The sequence below is a fragment of the Vipera ursinii genome, assembly GCF_947247035.1.
Source record: "Vipera ursinii genome assembly, chromosome: Z".
Taxonomy (NCBI): Eukaryota; Metazoa; Chordata; class Lepidosauria; order Squamata; family Viperidae; genus Vipera; species Vipera ursinii.
In genome coordinates, this window is record NC_139517.1 from 108,801,701 (window position 1) to 108,823,746 (window position 22,046).

A 22,046-nucleotide genomic window follows, 5' to 3' on the forward strand; every position below is an offset into this window, starting at 1 on the left:
CACATTTCCACTTGCTGCAAAAGGCAATAGTTTGTCAGAATGAAACAGCTGGAAAAACTTTCCCCCCAAGGGTAGACTTAAGCAGTCAGTTAACAGTGTGTGCCAAAGTAAATATTTTGATTTACCATTTCTAAAATGTTTCTCTAATGTAATCCATAGGCCAAAGGTCAAAGAGAACGAAGAGGAAGATTATCCTTTCGACTACCAAAAGCTACTCCGGAAGACCTCTCAACGCAGGCGCCTTCTCCAGAAATATTAGCTGCTGCTGCTACTGTTAGCTCTTCTTCAGCATAATATCTGCTTTTTTTCTTGTTGTTTTTTTGTTGGGGAGGTATGGAATTCCCACATCCTTTTCTTTTGAATAAATCTCTCACATACTGTAGATGTATTAGCTGTGTATTTCGGTAGATGTGAACATGTTGTCTTAGCTTCTTTCCAAAGGGAGATACTAGGCTTTGTTATAATGTTTGTTTATTTAAATATGCAAACAGATGTGAAAAATATTGCTCTTCTCCTAAGAGCTCTTTTTGGAGGGAGGGAGGAAGTACATTATTTTTCATCTTGTTTTCTTTTCTATATGGTTCGCATATAGCTTTATCTATATAGTGAGATTGTTTACGGTCTGTCTGGATTTTTGAACCCTCCACTTACATATTATGGTTCAAATGGTCAATTTAATTAATGTAAATAGACAACCAAATAAGCGTTGAATATCAAAAGACCGGGGATTGTAGTGGAAGCAGTACAAGTAATTTAAACAGCAACTATACTATGAATCAACTTTCAAATGAGCTTTAGATTTAAATGAGCAGATGGAGGCATATGGCCATAATAAACAAATACAAAACTTGATCTCTCTATTTAGCAATATATTTGTGGTAACTAACCACTATCATTCATTTTGGTAGGCATTCTATTCAAGGAAAGGATGTTGTACATAAGAGTAGCAGTTAAGCCCTTTGTGGGTAGAGAATAATGATTTGAGGGGGAGGACCATAGGGGAGATTTGTATCCTCTTCCTGCAAATCAGGTGATTAGGGGCTCTTTTCGTAAAAGAAAAAAAACTTTAGTTTTCCTACTGTGATAGCAAAATACAGTACATTTATTTTGCCCTGGTTGTATTAGAGCAAAAGAAATGCATGTGCTTCATTGGAAATAGTGGTTCTGCTGCTTTTTGCATGAATAGTTCAAAATTGACTTGTAGGATCTCTGCACAGTGGGAAGAATTATTTTCTCTCATGTTTTGACCAGATTATCCTGCAGCTGCTAGCTCAAACAGTTATGATATAACAAAGACATTTTGCATAATGCCATTTTCATAAATGGAATATAGATATACCATTAAAAAGAGAAATTGTGAAATTATAGTGGCACCATCAACTTCTTTGTAATCCATATAAGTAATACCTTTAGTTTTCATTAGTAGAGTGACTATGTGTTAAAAGGGAAGAGACATGCACAACTGGGAAATCCATGGGAAATGCATTGGGAATTTGTACGTATGAGCGTGTGCACATGTGTAGGTACGGATGTGCATCTGTATCCCCTTCCAAATGAGTATTTTGGAAAGATGTATTCATGGCCTAGATTATTACAGGGTATAAAGGTAAGTGAGATGATGACTATATCTACTACAAATCTTATAGAACCAATGAATTAATGAACAAAAAGCTTACATCTCGGTCCATACTATTTTGGGATTTAATTCTAGTGAAGGATACACTTCAGGACCAATGAGAACAAAAGATCTAAGATTATCTTGCACTACTTGAAAGCCCACTGTGGTTTTGTTCTTATGTGCTCATCCACAGGAAGATATCCAAGCCAGTTCTGCCCTTGTGAAGAGAGTCTAGTTTTTTCCCCTCTAGCCAATTTAAAAGGCCAGCGACTCCTGGTTCAATGAACTGAGACGTGAACTAGCCCTGAGATAAATAAGACTCTGCAGTGCCTGTGTTACAGATGCCCATCAAAGGGCTCCATGTTCCATGTACAAACGAAGGAAGAGAGGCTTCATATCTGCTTTCCCCAGAGAAAGCACGAGGAGCAAGGGAGAAATCGGAAGGGCATCCTAGTTTCAAATAGGATACAAGGGTCTATTCAGTTTTTCTTCATTGTGAAATATACTCACATCTGTGCCCCAAGCATCTGCTCTGGATCTTGTAGCTCCCATATCTTTCTCATTTTGTTTTTGTAGCAACTGCAATTTAACATGGCAATTTGAAGATGCCCACATCCTTAATAGGGGACATAATTTTAAAAATTCCTTAAGCAGAATAGCGATTGTTAGAAGTGACAAGAGTCCTGAATTGGATTCCATTTCTGAGCAATATGTGAATGATGTTCCACTCTCCCCATTAAGCCTCTGCCTTGGGATGTCCTGAGAATTTCTCATCTAAATACTAACCAAATCTCAGCCAACTTAGTTTATTTTCAAGCTTAGACTGAGAGATGGACTTTAAAACGCAAAACTAAGAGTATAATCAGAGGTTATTCTGACTGGATGCTTTGAAATGAATGCTTGGATTTTGTTTTTCATTTACTATAAAGGGCAATATGAGCACATTTCAAAGAGGGAATTTTATCCCAGCCTAAATGTAAGCATGCTACCGAAGAAATAATGCCTGTGCAAATATAGGGGGAGGGCTCCTATTACGACTGAGCACAGAGGGAGTCAGTTTTCATTCTGATCACAGCTGGAAAGAAAAAGCGCCCTGTTGCATGTTTGAAGCCCAAATGTGATCGCTCACATCCAGTTGGAACAGGGCAGAAAATGTACTGACCTCAAATGGCATTAGACTAAAACTCCAATTAATCCTGATCATGGCCCATGATGGTGCTGTGTGTAGTCTAGAATGCCTCACTTCCGGTGACTCCAGAGTTGGTAGTAAATGCCTCCAGCATAGCTTGACAGACTAATGAATGTGTCTCGTGTTCATTAACTCACAAATGTGTTTTTCAACCAGCCAGCTGAGGTTCTTGCTCCTGCCACCTGTTCATGGACGCAAACCAGGGACTTGAACAGGATAAGAAGATGGCAGACAGTAGCCATCTTCAGTTTCTTCACTAAGTGGAGGCAAGAGGTGTCACCAAATTATACTCTCTCTGTATGAGAAGCAATGATGTTGATTTTCTCTGTTCAAATACACATTTTTGTCTTGGAGCCCTGTATTTTGATTCTGGCAGACAATGTATTCACTGCCTCTCTAGGAACACTGTGAAATTAGTTCACCAACAGGGCATCTTTGATGTACATCAACAAATTAATTGAAAGCTATTATCTGCCTGCAGATACCCCAGAGATAAAGCACACTCCAGGCAAGATTTATCACCACTCCAATACGCTTCCAGATTTTTCAGTTGGCTGGAAGATAATGGGAGCCGAAATCCAACAGTTCTGGAAGATACCAGGCAGGGGAGAGCTCTTCCAGACTTCTAACTCAATGTCTTGAGCGTGTTTGGATCGTAATTTATCTCAAAAAAGAAAAACAGACAGCAGTGTCAACCAATTCCATCCTAAGCATAGGAAGAAAGCTGTAGTGTTCCATGCGGTAAAGGTTTGGCCTTCTTCCCATTGCATCCCCTCTCCCTGAGCTGAAGAACAGTTCAGGAGCAGGCACAATCAATAGGATGGCAAAGTAAGAATGGAGTTTGTGTGTGAGAGAGAGAGAGAGAAGGGGGGAGAGAGAGAAAGCAGCTATGTAGCTTTTGTTTTTTATGCTGATTGCCATAATTGAGGGTGTACTATGTTTCCCACACTGCTGCTTCTCCAGGTCTGCTTGGCTCACTAACCATGAAGGAAGCAGAAATTGTCCAAAAAGTGGCTAATTACTTTACTTGGTCCTATGACATATGAAAATTATGACCCAGGTTATGACCCAAGGCTTCCTGACTGGTAGTTATCAGATGTTGTGAAAAGAAAATTCCCTGAAATAATGGGAGATAAGAATGATCCTTGCTTGCAGCTTCATGATGAAGCTTTTTTATACAGTTTCCATGTCGGGAAGATGCTTGTTTTAAAACAGAAAACAGCTGGCCAGAAACTTTCTTCTGACATAGAGGAACAGGCAAACCAGGCAAATTGGCAATGGAAAGAGTTTTGCCCTACTCTAGTGTTAGCTATAGCATCTCTAGCTAGAAGAAGGAAAATTGCTCGTTTAAGTCTCTGGTGGGTGATATGGCCAACAAGTGTCCATCAACTTGTAACTTTTCCCTTAGGCCAAATAGACTGTGTTATTTCTCTCCAGTGAATCTCTAGCCGGGCCAGCTGTTCAGATGAGGAGCACAAAATGTCTACAGAATCGGGACAGGGTTTTCAGTGCCCAAAGAAGATCCAAAGGTGCTGCAGTAGCTGAAGTGTGAATGGTGCTCCTCAAAGGAGGAGAAGGAAGTGGGAACCATCATGTGATCCCCACTAGATCTGTTTTTCATTATGGATGGCCGAGTAGTTGGTGTCTTTGAGCCTGAGCAATGTTGCCACTCCAGAGACAAGTCATGCATGCTGCCTCTGGGAGACGTGCATGATGTGTATTGATCCTTCTGTTCTCAGCCCTGCGTGGGGCGAGGAATTTCTGCCCTCGCACTGCGGTGACCTTTCTTAGGTACAGCCCTTGAAGGCTGGATCCCGATGCGATCCGAAGCATCCTCCTCCTCCTCTTTCAACAAACTACCAATTTTGCCTTCTTGCCTGGCTCTTTACCCTGCTCTCAAACGCCTGAAGAGCCTCTCCAGTTTTGGCGTCCTTCTGGTTTTTGCTGCAGCCTGAGGCGGCCCCAGTTGGAGTGGGCTGATCGCGTTGTCTGCCCGGATCACAGCAGCAGGTGGCCATTCGCTAACTGCCGTTTCAAGGCAACGCTCCCGCCGCCGCCGCGCCTCCTCTCAGACGCTGCTTCTGAAGGCGGCGGGTCAGTAGCGCGGAAAGCACGGATGTCTGCCCAAGTGGCGCGTCCAGGTCTTCAGTGAGAGAGGAAATCACGCGCAGAGCCTCTCTGCCGTCCGCGTCGCGTTCAGTCAGGCCCGCGTCCTCATTGCAACCCTCCCCCGTACGCACTCGCCCCGGTTTCTCCTGCGCCCTTCCTCCCCTCCCCCCTCCCTCACGCACCCCCCGCCTCGTCCCGCCTTTCGCGACGGCATCTCTGTCTCCCTCACACACAGCCCAGGCGCTCCGGCTGCACTTCGGCAGCTTCTCAGCGGCTCCTCAGATGGCAACTCCGGGAGCTGGCTTTTGGTCCTTCGGGGCTGAGCAGGAATCTGGCGATCCGGACAACCCAGGGACAGGTAAGAATCTCTGACCCGCCTTTTTCTGGCACACAGTCAGCCCGCCGGAAGAGCAACCCGAAGCCACCTGCCTGAGCGAAGTTGCTCTACGCCTAAGTCTTCCAGGACTTTTGGCATCTCCCCATCCGACCTCGTCCCTTCTCGCCCTGAAAGGAGAGCTTCAGACCATGAAAACCCAGTCGGTCCCACTTCAGTCTGGAGAGCCATTTACCTGCTGGCCAGGGAGACCTTGCCCGGCGAAGGAAGGCAGCCCGGGCGTCGAAACGAGGGCGAACTCAGGGCTTTCGGGCGGCGGCGAGGAGACGCGCCAAAGCTCACTAACGACCAAAAGTGAAATGGAAAGAAGGGCGGGCTGGGTGGGTGCAGGTGGGGAAGTTGGCAATCCTGGATGCGCCGCAATACTGCTTTTCTTGAGCCGATGAGATCTCCAGAGAAGCATGAGCAAGGCTGGGGATGATGGAAGCTGTGACCAATTGCAAAAGGCCCTCTTGGAAAGTTATAGATTTAAGGTCAATCCGCGAAAAGAGAGCAGTTGAGGCTTGCTTTCTTGAGCTTAAAATCTTTCTCAGAAAGAGAAGGAGGAAAGCAATTCGCGCATCTCTATCCTAAAGCATCAGGACGCAAAAGCCTCTGAGAGGGTTGCAGCCGATGGACCCTCACTTCTCAACTCATAACATCGACAGAAAGAAATAGTGGTCTATTATGTAATAAGGTCTATCCGCTGAAATCCACCCATGCATCTAATGCCAATTCTTGTTCTCCTCTGCCCTTAGCCAAAGCCTGGTGCCAGGCTGCCCAGAAGTTTACCGGAGGCATTTCAACCAAACTCTGCGGTAAGCATCCACGCCAAGAGGGACCCCATATCACCGAAAGAAACCAATTTTAAAAAATAATAATAATTTCGGCAATAAAAATAATCTCCTCCAAGTCCCAAGGACGCTTTCCCCAGAAATCTGGAAACTGGCGATCCTTCGAGGCGTGGGGGCAGGGAGAGACATTGGAATGGGGGGGGGCGCATTTCGCTCCAGTCCCCGCTGTGCCATTGACGCTTCGCCCTTTGTGTCTTTGTTAGCGCTGCTCTACGGAGATGGCGACAAGACCACGGAAACGGGAGCGACGAAGACAGACCCTGGTTTGGCCGCCAGAAAAGAGGCTTGTACCTGCAGCAAAAAGCCCTGCACATGCCAGAAAGGAGAGCTCAACTATGCTTTCCTGCACGCCTCAGGTAACTGGCCTCTAGCCGGCCCAGGACTTGATGGTGGCGGGGAGGGGGGCAGGGGGCTGTAAAGGTGGGTGGTTAGTCAGACGTTTTGGAAGCCCTCCCGCCTTTGGGGTTTCTACTCTTCTTTAGGGGGGAGTAGAAGAAGTCGGGTAGTTCCACACCAAAGGGCATTCTGTCACTCATTCCCCCCCCCCAGGTGAGGCATGCGCCACCCCTTCTTGCAAAAGGAACAGAGATCAGATGCTAGCTCCACCAGAACGCTCCTGTCTTCTCATTCAACCACCAGAAAAATTCTGTTTTTCGATTTCACAGAGATTCCAGACCTTCTCTTCCCCTCCATCCTCCATTTTTGTATACATTTTTTTCTATATCTCCAACGTTGAAAAACCAGTTGAAATCTGCTTAAGCAAGGACTAGATTCGCTTTATATTAACTCCGGAAACACTGCCAAAAAAGCTCCTGTTGATTCCAACGCAAATAAATTACTTTTTCTTCATTTAGGTGCAACTATTTCTACAGTAAACAGTTTTCGTTTCATGGGCTACTCCTAAATTGTTTAATTTCAAACCCCACCACATCTCTCTAGGCCCAAGGAATACTCAGAGTAGGCCGGGGAACAATGTGTGTGTGTGTGTGTGTGTGTGTGTGTGTGTGTGTGTGCACGAGGAGGGAGAGACATGAGAAATGTAGAAATTTTGAATCCGACTGTTAAATTTGGAAGAGCTTGCCAAGAAGAATATTTATGGGACATGAATCATTCTGGCTCAATAAATCCATTTGAAAACAAACTACCGTATATTGCTGGATGACAAAATATATATAATAAATAAATGGCCTACTTTGACATCGCATAGAACTGGTCCGAATAATGTCAGCGGCTCCGCATCCAGTAACGTTGTTCTCTGTCTGAGAACTGTTGTCAAATTGACGGTTGATTCAGCACCATTTGGAGGAGAACAGCGACCAAACCGATGTTAATATTTATAAACCTAAAAAAAGGGTGGGGGAATGGTATTGGTAATATGTGTCTAATTTTTGAAAGAGAACTCTTCGATATTTTTTTTAAAAAATGTCAAATATTTAAAATATTAATTCTTAAATATAGATTTCTGTGTTGACAATGACGGTGACACTAGGTTGACAGTGACCTGACAATATATTTCATGTTTCTATGTCTCTCCCATTCCAGTGATTTGAACTGTACAAACAACAAAGCATTTACATATATTAAGGACCTGCAAATTATTACAGGGTAAAGGAATGATTTTACAAGAGTCTGCCTCGACTATTTCTATTGTAAGCTTAAATCTGAAAGGGACGCATCCTGTCTTTTCCTTCTCTGCAGAACTTCTACCTGCTTCGGATGGGGAAGCGATCACCTTGGCTTTCCTACAAGATGTGATGGATATTTTGCTCCAGTACCTGGTGAAGAATTTTGACCGATCCACTAAAGTGATTGATTTCCACTACCCAAACGAGCTGCTTCAGGCATATAACTGGGAATTGGCGGATCAGCCCCAAACCTTGGAGGAAATTCTGTTGAACTGCAGGACGGCGCTGAAATACGCCATCAAAACAGGTAGGCCGACTTGGCTGACCGCGACCAGGGCAGGTTTTTGCTATTGATCGTCTTGGCCACTGCAGCCTTTTCGTGCTGGGCCTTTAAGGGAAAGAGCTGCAATTTCTGGGCTGGGCGAAGGAAGAAGGGGAGCGGCATTAATTCGATTCCGCCGCGGCTAGTGGGTAGGACTCGGGACAGTGACCATCAGTGGGAGGCCGGACCCTTGAAGGACAACAATTGCTTGCCTTGTTTGTGAGAGGAGGGAGCAGGTTTGATTCCGGGGACAGAATCTTCCTCTCACACACACACCCTTCAAAAAGTGCATCATTTGGAAAGTAAACACCGCCCCCCGCCCCCCATTTCTGTCTCCTCCGGCACAGTGCCTACAATTCATATTTCAGTTTCAGTTTCTTTCGCTTTTTAAAGGAATTTTCTGGCTGGATAAATCCGACCCAAACGGAACTGGCTGGACCTAAACGGTATAGGCCACGCCACACTAAAGATTTATAGCCTCTTATAGTGTCATCTGACCATTACTGTGCCAATATATCAATAAGACAGACATTATAGCGCCACAGCGATGGCTGGGTGACCCTCGAAAACGCTATAAATCACTCGTCAGACAATCGCTTTTAGGGTGGAAGGTAGGTGGGAACAAAGAGATGGTCGCGGGCGAAGAGGAAGAATAAAGAAAACCGCGAGCAAAGCAACAGGGCAAGAAAACGAAATATCAGTGGAATAGGAGAGTTCCTCGATTGTGCCCGGTAATACAATATTCTATTGTTATTATTTTACCGCAATGCCCCATAGCAAACGGCGGTTAGCACTCGACAGCAATCTGTGGGCGAACTCATTCCCCCAATACGTTCCACCAACCCCCGCCAGCATCATCAACCCACACTAACTTCCTATGGCTGTGTGGCTGAGTGATAAGGGTTGTATTCATCTCGGAGGCACCCAACGGGTGAAGGAAGCCTCGTCCACACATTAATATTTCTAGATGTTACAGTTCTTCTCGCTTCCTTCTCCCTCTTCTTCTTCTTCTTCTTCTGCTTTCACGGGATACTTGGCTTTCTTCCTTGCCAGAGATGAAAGTGGCTGAACGCCTTCTTGGGAATAAGCCAATGCGGGGCGGGGCGGCTCTTGCCCGACCTTCGCGGCTGATGGCCCGGTTCTCGAGATGCCAATGGAAGGAGGGAGGTCTCTCCGAAGCCAAACCTCAGAGCAGCGCAGACTCTCTTTATTTGCTACCGTGCACGGTTCTTCTGCCTCCATTCACAAATTTGGGGGAGAAGGTTGAGAAAAAAGGGATGCCAAAGTTAGGCATTTGGCTGGATCTTGATGTGGCACCCGCTTTCTCTTTTGTTGAAGCTGCCCTGTCTTGAATTTCGTTGCTAGCAATGTTTTCTTTCTCTTCTTGCCTCCCGAGTGTACGTGTGATATCGATTATTTTTAAGAATATCCCTGCCAGATCAGAATGTGGGAGCCATGATTGGTTGTGTAACTGGGTCGACGCACTGATTTAGGATTCATCCACACACACACACACCCTGATTTTAAACGAGTCTGTTTTAATTTTCAAACACTCCGATTTGGGGACACAACCTCTTCCTAATTCTTCCTGCAGGTAGCTCTCGAAAACGTGCTTTCCCTTAAAAAGGGTCGGGGATGGGGACAGCTTTTTACAGCCCCGTCCTTCTGCGCTCTCTTGGAAATCATGCCTGCGGCTTTCTCCGGATTTAAACCCAAGGAGGCCTGTAAAAACAAAAAAAAAATCAAGCTTAATTTAATGGCAGATTAAGAAATTTGGCGCCCTAAAAGAGCTACTCGCATTTGGGAGAAGCCTGCCCTGGAATTCACGTGGTCGTATTCCAAGGTTGCCATTGCAAGAAAACCCAGCAATCTCGGTATGATTTGTTACACAATGGTAAGAAAATCTGAAAGGAGAGAATTCTGTCCATCTCCAGCCTCCCATCCGGAAGAATCAGTCGAAGTCAGTTCTTTTCAGTTTGTAGATCCGGGATTAGTCCACCTTTCAGTCAGGCATTTTAACTGAATGAGAAAGAGTACATAGTTTAAACAGGGTTTTCCCTTTCTACCTCCTGATATCCTCCAGATGTGGTGGACCCCAGAATTTTCATGTCCAGCTTCAGTTCTCCCCTGGGAGAAGGCTGAGATAAACAGCAGTTTTATTGTGCCATATGTGGGCCAGAACAGATTTCCTGCAGCTGGACATTCTGCGGTTCATGTCAAGAATTGCACCATTTCCATGATTTTGAGTCCATCAGCATCCATGTGTTTGTCCAATCTGATGGAATATCCTTCTTTTCCAAGAATACTTTCAAAATGCTGGCTGGGAAGCCCATTCAAAGTAGCTAAACCCAATCAAAGGCAGGATAGTTGTCTGAATCAGAATGGGAACCCATGAATAATGTTTAAGCTTACAGAAGAGTCCACAGAAGGATATTAGGGTCAGGAAGGCCACGTGAAGTTAGATCTTCCTTCCACCCTGCATGAAGGGTTTTGCAAGATCTGACCAAAAGGAAAGAGCTGGAGTGGTATCAAGAAAGGAAAAGGATGTTTACCCAAGTCTCCAAGTCTCACTCATTCATACAGATATTTCACTGAGAGATGTGTGCATGTCCATGCATGCAAAGATCTCCAAACACAAACACATATAAATTTACACATGTTCGTCTGCATTAAAAGATCCATAAATCAGATATTTTTTTCAAGAGTTGCAACTGCTGTTCATTTCTTATGTGAATAATACAGCTAGTGCATTTCACACACACATATCTAACTTTCAGCAGAGAAGGAGGAACATATTATGCATCCCTACCTTAGTAGGGAAACATAATGTATTATTTTATCTAACACACTCAGTCCCACATAAGGAAATGCAACTAGATAAATATGAGGCAATTCATAAATGATCAGTTGGTTACTGATCCAGTTGGAAGACACCCCACAGTTTACTGTAACATAAGATTAGATTAGATTAGATTAGATTAGATTAGATTAGATTAGATTAGATTAGATTTAGATTTAGATTAGATTAGATTAAAAGCACACATTAAAAATGAAATTTAGTTGCTTGCTCACAAAATGTACCCATACATAACACACATTTAAAACATACTATATGCAACATATGTATAGACCTACACCCTTACACATGTAACATATAAATATTAATCACTGTCCACCTTGAATACATAATGGAAGGAGGAAGTCTGAAAGTTCACAAGGTTAATACTGTATGGAACAAAACTGTGACTGAATCTGGATGTTCTGCTTCGGATACCATGAAGCCTCCTCCCAGAATTAACAAGGAAAACAGGTTGTGAAGAGGATGTGTAGTGTCCCAGAGGATCTGCTTGCTGATGGTGGGTATCACAGGTTTTTTCCTGACTATTCCCCAGGGATGTACTTCTGTTGCAAAAATCTTCCAGACAATTGTTGAGAACTCCGGGAGAGTGCAGTGCCCAAACTGGTATAAATTAGATCAGAAATCAGCTAAATTTTCTTCAACCTTCCAGATCTACTAAATTGCAGAATAATCAGCTGATGTACTGGAAACTGAAATTCAAGACAAATGGAGGGCAGCAGGCTGGCAAAGGCTGAACTAAGCTAAGGAAGATGGAACGAAAAGCATATTGTTATTTAAACATGTTTCAAGACTGGAGGTTTTTAAAAAGAGATTGGACTATTTGTCTGAAATGGTATAGTTTTCCTGTTTGAGCAGGATGTTGGACTAGAAGACCTCCAAGGTCCCTCAGTTATTCTGTTAAATCTTTTGAAACCCAAGCAGTTTCCCAAATCACTTGGCTAGAATACAGACTTAAAAAGAAAACCATATCTGATACTGTCTGAGACATAGAAAAATACACAAGTGTAACCTAGTTGCCAAGTTCTATTCTGCCACATAATGAGACAGGATTAGGGTTAAAACATGACTTAGTCAACAAATTGTGATTAGACATGTGAGGCTGCATTACTGCAGTATATGTTTACCTGTGGTTAAATGAACCGTGGTTATGCAATTAATCCAATATTTTAGATGTTTCTCACACACTAACCCTTAAATAAACTGTGGGGTTTCTGTAGTGCCCGATTCTAAAATATGGTTCAGAATACTCACTGATCTTTGGATCTCTTGCCATTTGTTTTCCTGGGGGGGGAAAAAAACCTGTATCTGCAAATAACCTGGATTTAAAAAGAGTTGGGGTTTTTTTTTGTATTCCTGGAAATCACAAGTGCAAGGATTTCCATTAAAAAGAAAAAGAGAATTTGGAGCTGAGATTTCTAAAAAAAATAATCTCCTTATGCTTTATTGATATAAAAACTGAATGCAACAAATATGCAAACATGCTCAGATGCTTCTGTGAGAATTTGTTTAGTTCAGCTTTGCTCAGCCCAGTGTCCTGCAGCTGTACTGGACTTGACTACCACTCCTATGATCACAATGGCAAGGAATTTGGGGAGTTAAAGCACAACACTTGTGGAAGGTGCAAAGTTGAGCAAAACTAATCTAGTTTAAGTTAATAACCAATTATTAACGGGGCATCCATCCGGGAGTTGCCCCGCTTTTTTTCCTCCTCTCTTCTTTGTCTTAATGAAGTTCGTGGACTCGCTTGACAACCTTCTCTTAGCCATTGCTAATTGTTTTGGCTTTATTTTAATATAAAAACTCCCTGGAACTGAGCTCATTTCTAGTGACTGCAGGAGATCTCCGTGCCGTTTTCCTGGGGGGGGGGGGAGGGGAGTGGCTTCCGTTGCCTTTCAAGGGATTCTTGTCTAGTGGTTGCATCCATGAACAAACCAAGTTCGATCCTGTTTTTCTTTCTCTAACCATTACAAAGTGCGCTGTTTTCGCGTGTTGCCAGAAGCCACCTTCATTTCGGCCTTAGTGTGGCTTCCTTGGTTTGACGCAACAAGTCGTACGACTCAGGCCCCAGCCAGAGTGTCGCGCGAAGCCAGTCATTGAGCATTTTGATTGTATTTGATTGGTTTTATTTGCTCGTTCAGTCGTGCAAACCGGTTCGCGTCACCAGCAAAGCAGCTTCTAGTTAACATCCCACAACATCTGGCTTCGGATAGCTGGCTTTGCGTCGCCCCGATCACGGAAGGGGGCCTGGGGCTACCAGAACTGGAATGCAAAAATCTCGATATTTTTTTATAGCCAATTACGAGGCCGTTCTTGCTGGCTGCATCTCCCGCAACAGGGAAGCTCACACACCGCCAGCCAGCCCTTCCCGCTCCTCTGTTGCCTCCAACCTCGTTGCGCGGAGCTTCCAAAAAAAAAAAAAACTGGTGCGGCGGGAGAAGAAAATCGTAAAGCGCTGAATTTGGATTTTGCTGGAGAAAGGAAACGTGAGGAGAACGGAGGAGAGAAAGCCGGGAAATTAGGGAAAGAAGATTGGGGGGGGGGAATAATGTTCGGATTTTCTGCTCGGGGTGTTTCTTACCAATTAGACCAAACACAACCAATTGTGCTTCATCAAGCGAGCCGCGGTTAATCACCGTGGTTTAGCATGTTTGCGTTCCATATGCTGGAGTGTCACCCAGTGACGGTCACGTGGCAATGAACGTGGGAATGCTTGTCTTCCATGGTCAATGGAAGAGAGGTGATGGTGCATAAAAATACAGCATTTTGCAAAGAACTATGAACAACATACGCCTGGCTTTCAGCCATCCTTTACTGTAGAGAAGGTGGATGGTAATAGAATTTGCTGCCTCAAACTTTACTGTTTCAGAGAAATATTGTCGTGGTTGTAAATATATCTCAACTTGAGATACTTTTATAGAAGCAGAAGAGAGTTGGGGTTGTGGATGTCTTTATCTGCTTGTTTACTGGGGAGGAAATTACCTGTTTTTTGAGCAGAAGTGAACATGTAAGAGAGAAAACTCCCAGGAAAAAGAGTTACAGTGCAGAACTGTGTCATTCTAGTCTTGTCCAAGATGTTGGACTACACTCCTAATATTTTCATGTTTCATTCAAAGCTGGGTATTCCCACTATAACCATTTGGAGCATCTGATTGGGAAAGATTGATATAGGTCCGTGGTTGCAAACCTATGGCACATGTGCCATAGGTGGTATGCAGAGCTCTCTCTGTGGGCACGTGTGCCATCGCCCCAGTCCTAGGCCTTCAGCTGGGTTTTATAAAACCTTTTCGCTTTAGGCCTCTGCCACCGTGTGCAAAAAAAAAGGTTCAATCAATAAATAAATTTCAACTTCTCATGGGAAAAAAAGATCTTGCAAAGTTGGAATTGATTGATTAAACTTTTTAGTCCCAACCAGTCTGCCATTACCACCATGACCATGCCCACCCAATGGGCCACATCCACCCAATTGGACACACACACCCAATGGACCACGCCCACCCGGCACCCGACGATACATAAGTGGGTTTTGGGTTGCAGTTTGGGCACTTGGTCTCTAAAAGGTTCGCCATCACTGGTATAGGTTGTCCCCCTGGACTCGCTGTGTCTAAATCAAGACAATTTAGCTGTACCTAACATATAATATTTAGTTCACCTTGGCTAATTCTGAAGAGCAAAGCAGGATCAGTCCTAGTTAATATTTGGATAGGCAACTAGCAGGAAAGCCCAGGCCTGTAGTCTGGGCTAAGAAGTCATTAAAATCTCCCCACAAAAGACAATCACCATCCAGGACCATATTCCACCTAAGAAAACTCAACTTGAAGGAGACATTAGAATGATAGCACCCTCCCATCCCCTCTGCCATGCATGGCAATCAGCTCTTCTTACAGGCTAGACTGGAGATGCTGAGAAATCTGCTAAATTTAAAATGGTATTTGTGAAATAATAGAGACATTATGCATTTTTTGCTGTTGCTCCTTGGAATCCAGCAATTAACATTTCCTTCAGAGAAAAATAGTGCCTATATTCAGACATTGTTAATTGGACCCTGGTTTCTTGGTTCACAGGATACAGTGGCTACAAACCAATCATAACTTTAGATTTTGATGACCTGTCTGACTAAAATGTGGTGTATTTATAGTCTGTGGGCGCCCTGGCTTTGTGGAATCAACTGCCGGTTGAGCTCCGGATGGCACCAGATCTTCGCTCCTTCCGGCGCGGGTTAAAGACCCATTTATTCGAACAAGCTGGCCTGGCCTGATGGGGAGTTAGGGTTTTAACGTTTGTATATTTTGATTGTTTTAACTTGGGCAATAATTTAATCCTTTTTTTAACTTTTGTACTTTTGTATTTTTATTCAAATGCCCTGTTCACCGCCCTGAGTCCTTCGGGAGAAGGGCGGTATAAAAATTCAAATAAAAATAAAAAATAAATAAAAAAATAAAGTGCTATGGGTCAAAGCCAACATTTAGGAGTCTAAATTGCTATATTGCACTCAATAAATCAATCCACAGATGTTGTTAACCCAATAGGATGGGAATAAATACAGAAAACAGAGATACAAAAGAGGAGGAAGAACTACATGTAGGCCACAATTCATTATATACAGTTATCTGGGCGGAAATCTATTGAACCTATAGGCCTCTAGTTTTGAAAAAGGAATCCCCTTTGGACATAAATAGCTTTTAGGATCTTGCAGAAATAACAGGATCAATGGAAAGACGAAGAATCTTGAATAGCATTAGAGATGCAAGTATCTACAAAAGGACAAAAAAGAAAACTGTAATGGAGACTCTTAACTACAAGGAATGTCCTAGCCAGTTTGGTTTAGAGGTTAAGGAATCAGACTAGAAACCAGAAGATCATGAGTTCTACTCCCACCTTAGACACAAAGCTATCTGGGTGACCTTGGGCCAATCATTCACTCCTAGTCACAGAAAGCAGACAATGGTGACCACCTCTGAAATCTTGCCAAAAAAATCCTGCAGAGATTTGTTTGGGCAGTTGTCAGAAATCAACACAATTCGTAGGCACAAACAAAAGCCAAAATTTCAAGGAATAAAACAAATGTGTGCCTGCTAGGTCTAGTCTGTGAAGTTTGCTACCTCCCAGAAGCATAAATTAGGCATGTCAGAGAAGAATTTCCAAGATTCATCAGACTTGCTCTTCAATGTAGAGTCAAATGTACCTAGCAAAAATAATTACAATTAGTTCACACAAAGATTGAGGAGTCTATATCAAATAATATTTTCATCCATGCTTCCAATCTGTGGATGAAGGCTGGAAAAAGGATAGTGGTTACTGCAGGTGAATGTCTATGAAAATTATGTCAAGAATATTTGACAAATAAGTAAAAATAAATATATTTAATTTATGGGACCACGGTATTTATTATTTGGATTATGAGCTGCTGGTATTCCACTTCATGAAGGGTTGGGTAATGTTATTTTTTTAATCTATTTTAATTTTATTCAAAACAAGTTAAAATAAAAAATATTTAAAGAAACAAACAGAGAAAGAAAAAAAAACAAGACATTAAAAAAGAAGAAAAAGTACATAAGAAAAACTAACACATATATGCATATGGTCCCCCCTAGCTGGATACTGATTAATATATTACAACAATATTAGTTTCCCACCCTGTGCGAGGCAGGCCCAAAGAATTTTAAACTATTAAACTACTAATTCTAATTGCAAATTGTTAATCTGTCACCTATATACTATATTAATAACAGGAAGTTAACAGTTCAGGAAGAACAACAACAATAAAGACAAGATTAACATTCCAAAACCCTCTGTTAATAAACTGTTATTGTAATCAACTTGTAGAAAATTTATCACAGCTTCTTATCTATCCCAAATCATCCCAAGAATTAACAGATTGCTCCTAGAGCAAATATCCATGCTTCTTTCTTAATACCATCTCTTATCCATTGTCATCCAATTAAATACAATAAGCCCAATCTCCAAAGCCAGTCTGTCTCCCCCCAAAAATCTAGATGAAATTGTCATCCAGTTAAATGTGATAAATCCATTCTCCAGTCCTTCAATTCACTAACATAGATCAATTTATCACATCCACTCAGACAGTTTTCTGCTATTATATAAGAGTGCAGACTTGAACTTCAAGTCTGGGAGGGAGGTTTATGAAGTTGACCAGCCACTTGCCTTTATGACTTCATCAGACTTTTTAAAAAAGCTTTCAACTAAGAATTACATGTTGCTAAACAGTCTTCCCCCCCCCCAAGTGTTAGCCTCCTTTCCTTTTTTGTAATCTAATATGTTGTTGCTCTATGTAGCAGATAAGAGAGTTCTTTAAAAAAAACAGGGAAGATATTTTATGGATATTTTGATCCAGAATTAAAAGAAAGATTAAGAAAAATAAACTCCAAACTTTTTGCAAATTGATAAATACAAAATCCCTGTAGTAAATGTCTAACAAAAATGTAAATCAAGTAAAAGCCTTGGTGGAGCAGTGGGCTAATGCCTTCTTAAGTAACACCAGCTGCCTGCAATTAGTGCAGGTTCGAGTCCGACCAGGCTCAAGGTTGACTCAGCCTTCCATCCTTCCGAGGTAGGTAAAATGAGGACCCAAAGTAAAACACTGTATTCAAAAACTAAAGTTAAAACCCTGACATGCTTAAGAAATCAAATTGCCAAGAGGAAGAAGTGTGCCCAGCAGCTTTCTGACAACTTTCAAAGGGAACTAGAATCTTCAAGATTCCTTCCCAGATGAGTTCACAGTCATTCAAAAACCAACTTGTGTCATTCCTAAGTGCTCAGCATTAGCAAATTAGCAGCAAAATTGGCAGATTTTGGCAAGAGAAAAAAATTCGCTTACCATTCAGCAGCCATCTTGGGGATGAGTCTGCCAAGACTTGAGAAATGTTATTGACTGAAGCATGCCTAACTGTATCAGACTGAATCCTAAGGAAAGTCAAAGTTAAAGCAGAAAAATAAGAATTTAACATCTTGTGCAGTGCAGAAACAAGTGAAGTTAACTATACAAGGACTTATTAAACCAGGCAATGAAAGCCAGGAAGAATATTTCTCATAAAGTTCATAGCCTGCATTTTTCTATATCAATATGGGAGATAAATGTGAATTATTGTAAGAGGTAAATATGTTTTAATAGATATAAATGAAATCTAGCAGACTAAGTCTCATTATAGAGATACATCTTGCTCAAAAAAAAGAAAGCAATAGAAATAAAGGTTCTGTTCTCATAAAGGTAAAGGTAAAGGTTCCCCCCCACATACATGCTAGTTGTTTCCGACTCTAGGGGCCGGTGCTCATCTCCGTTTCAAAGCCGAAGAGCCAGCACTTGTCCGAGGACATCTCTGTGGTCATGTGGCCAGCATGAATAGACGCCAAAGGTGCATGGAATGCTGTTACTTTCCCACCGTGGTGGTCCCTATTTTTCTACTTGCATTTTTACGTGCTTTCGAACTGCTAGGTTGGCAGAAGCTGGGACGAGTAACAGGTGCTCAGTCTGTTCTGCGGCACTCGGGATTCAACCCTCTAAACTGCCGACCATCTGATTGACAAGCTCAGTGTCCTAACCCACTGAGCCATCACGTCCCTTCTGTTCTCATACTGTATGTTAAAACTATCTACAGCTGTACCGAAATATAAGGAAATGAAATTGATAGTATAGTTGAGAATATTTGTGTTAAAATAAATGGAGGAAGGAATAAAAACAGTTCCATTGCTGATATACTGCATGATTGCTCACCATTTAATCTGGAAGAAATTAAGGCACGAAATAGTAAGCATTAGGGCAAATGGAGTCCAGCATGGTCCTAGCAAAAATTCCTGGGTTATTTTATTCATTTATTTATTACATTTATATGCCGTCCATCTCACTGTCAGGTGACTCTTGACTTATCTTGCTGCCAAGTTTTTTCTTTGAAAGGTGGTGACACGCACAAGAGAATCAGCTAATAGGGAAGACTTTGTTGAGAAAATAGTGGCAATGTAGAGGGAAAGTGGCCATAATATTCAGAAATTCCTGATCATAAAAGAAATTCAAGCTGACTGCATTCAAATAGATACCTCCAATTTAAAGAAAGCCGATGTTAATGACTCAAAATAATAATAAGATGGATTTCATGGTGAAGGAAGCTAAATGACAAAGATAAGTGAAATTATTATACGTGTTCATAATGGCACACATTCAATTCTAGCAAATAAAACAGTGGGGGAAAAACAATGTACTGTAATCACAGAAAAAGCTTCATGAGCATCTAAAAATAAAATAGGACACCTATTGCTGGAAAGAGATGCACTACACTGAGGAAGAATATGAGCAGATAGCCAGGATTCATAGTGAAAGTGCAGATTCAAATTGAAAAAAGATTTTAAAAACCACAAAATGATTCAACTTCTTCAGATGTACTCAAAACAGAAGGAAAAGAAAATCTAGCAGCTGCTTCATAAAGATAGAAAATTGTTAAAAGGTAGCAATGAAGGGAGAGTTAGCCTATATTTTGACTGAGCCTTTTTTCTGTTTTACTAAGCAATTCAAGAGAGCTAGTTTTAGGAGCACATTTTAGCTTAGGTTTGGCAGAAACATAACCAGAAAAAGGATGGAGTGCTGGAACATCACAGCTATTATTCCGATCTTCAGGAGAGAAAGGAAGATGCAGAGAATTACAGACCTTTTAGAGCCAGATGCCTATCTTTAGAGCAAATGATAAACTGCCTCATCTGTAATTATCTTGAAAATAATGCAGTGATGATTAGATGTCAGCAAGGATTTGTCAAGAAATCGTGTCAGACCAATCTCATTTCATTTTTTCAATCAGTATCCTTCCCAGAAGATTGTAGGAATGCTGTGGACATAATATCTCTTGACTTCCACAAGGCATTTGATAAAATACCCTTAGACTTCTCTGTTAATAAGGTAATAGAATATGGAATGGATTGTCTGCACTCTACCTGCCTTCTTACAAACCTGAATCCTCACCTGATTTTCAGCCAGTGTGTGCTTGGACCATTGTAAATTGGGTGATAGGATGTTTTAGATTTATGCTGTCTTGACAATTGTTTTTTATATGACATCATATTTATCTGTTTTTTTCATTGTGAAACCACCCAGAGATATCCTGGAATGGAATAGCCTAGAAATTTAATGAGTAAATCAACAAATAATGATGATTAAGTACAGCTAATTTTGATGAAGAGATGAACAGAACGCTTACCAACTTTGCGGATGACTCAAAATGGGGTGGAACAGTTAATAACTTTAAAAGACAGAATCAAGTTCAAAACCATCTTGATGGAATAGAGAAATAGGTTAAAAATAACAGAATGAAATTTAACAGATAAATGCATCAGTCTTCACCCACCAAAAAGAAATCATCATAAAATGGATAATCTCATAAATGTAATTCTACTACTTTTTGGAATTCCATTGCATTGATTTTTAATTAAATATTATCTTATTTGTATATTAAATATTTTTATATTCCTTCCTCTTGCAAATAAGTGAATTATTTGTAAATAATACATAAATACAGACAGTAAACATTTTCTTTGGGTTGCGCTGAAAATCTATTACAAATGACAAATGATGGAAAAGGAGCAATGAAAATTGGAAGCATCTAATTCAAAAACTTCAAAGCACTACTAATTTATTACTTGTAATTGTCCACAGTCTAATCACCAATTACATTAAAGGAAATCTGATGCCTTATCTAGAAGTTTATGAATTCAGTTGAATGCAGTTCTCAGAATCCTTAACTAAGATAGTCAACAAATTATAGAAGATATACCTCCATCACATCTTCACGGCATCATGTTGGGATAAACTGCTCTACAGCTTGTGGCCATCTTAACATAATATATTTAGTTTGCACCTATATCGTTTTGTCATCTAGAACATACAAAGAATCACAGCCATGAGATGGCAAGTATATCACATTGCTGTGATTGATAGATAGATAGATAGATAGATAGATAGATAGATAGATAGATAGATAGATAGATGATAGATAGATAGATAGATAGATAGATAGATAGATAGATAGATAGATAGATAGATAAATAAATAAATAGATAAATAGATAAATAAATAGGTGTGGGTAATCAGGAGCCTATAAATTAGTTGGGAATTGTGAGTCTCTCTCCATAGCAAAAATCTGGACTTGATGTGGTAGCATCTTCTTGGACAGTTTTCCTGGCCTTGACCATCTAGAATGCTGATTAGTACTGATGTCAGTCTTCAGTCATTTACTAAATTTATTTATTAAAACTGCCTGCCATTTCCTGCCTAAAAACCCATTTTATTGTCCTGCTGTTATTATGGCATATAGACTACTGGTTAGGGAGATGTGGAGATGGGAGAGGATTCACTAGGGACAATATTAAAGTAGCATGACACACTTGGGAGCAAAATACGCTCTTACATTGCAAAGGACACACTAAGGATGAGCCACTCAATAAGTCTAACTGACAGAAGAGAATAGCTCTGGGAATAGCTCAGATTTGAACTGTGGATCCTTGTTATTCTCTGAGCTTTGTGGTTCATTTCATTACCAAACTAGGTAACAGCATCAGTGCTAGAAGGAAGTGAGATTGTTCTAAGTCGAGAAGTCACCTGAGATTAAGTAGGGCTCAACAATCCACTTGTGCCTAATTTTTTATTTGACAAAATACTGTTCCCTGTAAAACACTGAAATGAATCTAGATGGAATCGTGTTCATATGGAAATCTCTCCTGTAAAATATTATTTATTTTCCTTTTTTTGTCAGTGTAGAAGATCTCTTTAAGCAAAACATCATGATTGAGTTAATCCACATATATAAGTTTGCTAGAAATGTTTCAAGATCAGTGCACTCTGAACACTATTTTTGGTGTATAATATAAATATGAATACATCAAATAAAATGTTATGAATGTAATTTGTTAAAACTGCAGGTGCACATGCCATGTGTTTTAATTCAGTTTTTCCTATTCTGGTGCTTTCCAGATGCATTGAATCTCAATTGCCATTTTTGTAGCAATAAATCAATAAATAATCAATTAAGGCAAGCAGTGGCTAAGTGTAGCAAAATTAGCTTATAGGACTGCAAATTTATTAAATCCAAATCCTAATGTAG

General features: G+C 41.2%; 2 protein-coding genes across 2 annotated transcripts in view; both read left to right on the forward strand.

Moving 5' to 3' along the window:
* The window catches only part of MYO3A (myosin IIIA), a gene marked incomplete at both ends in the record, with an annotated part of 141,405 nt that extends 141,146 nt beyond the window's left edge, over nt 1-259 (forward strand). The window contains one exon of the mRNA XM_083379040.1: nt 160-259. Within this exon, the coding sequence (XP_083235166.1) occupies nt 160-259 (100 nt within the window). The remainder of the gene's footprint in view (nt 1-159) is intronic.
* Nucleotides 260-5,198: 4,939 nt separating this feature from the next.
* GAD2 (glutamate decarboxylase 2) overlaps nt 5,199-22,046 on the forward strand; it is a gene marked incomplete at both ends in the record, with an annotated part of 54,544 nt that continues 37,696 nt past the window's right edge. The window contains 4 exons of the mRNA XM_083376190.1: nt 5,199-5,274; nt 6,048-6,107; nt 6,347-6,499; nt 7,842-8,075. Of these exons, the coding sequence (XP_083232316.1) occupies nt 5,199-5,274; nt 6,048-6,107; nt 6,347-6,499; nt 7,842-8,075 (523 nt within the window). The remainder of the gene's footprint in view (nt 5,275-6,047; nt 6,108-6,346; nt 6,500-7,841; nt 8,076-22,046) is intronic.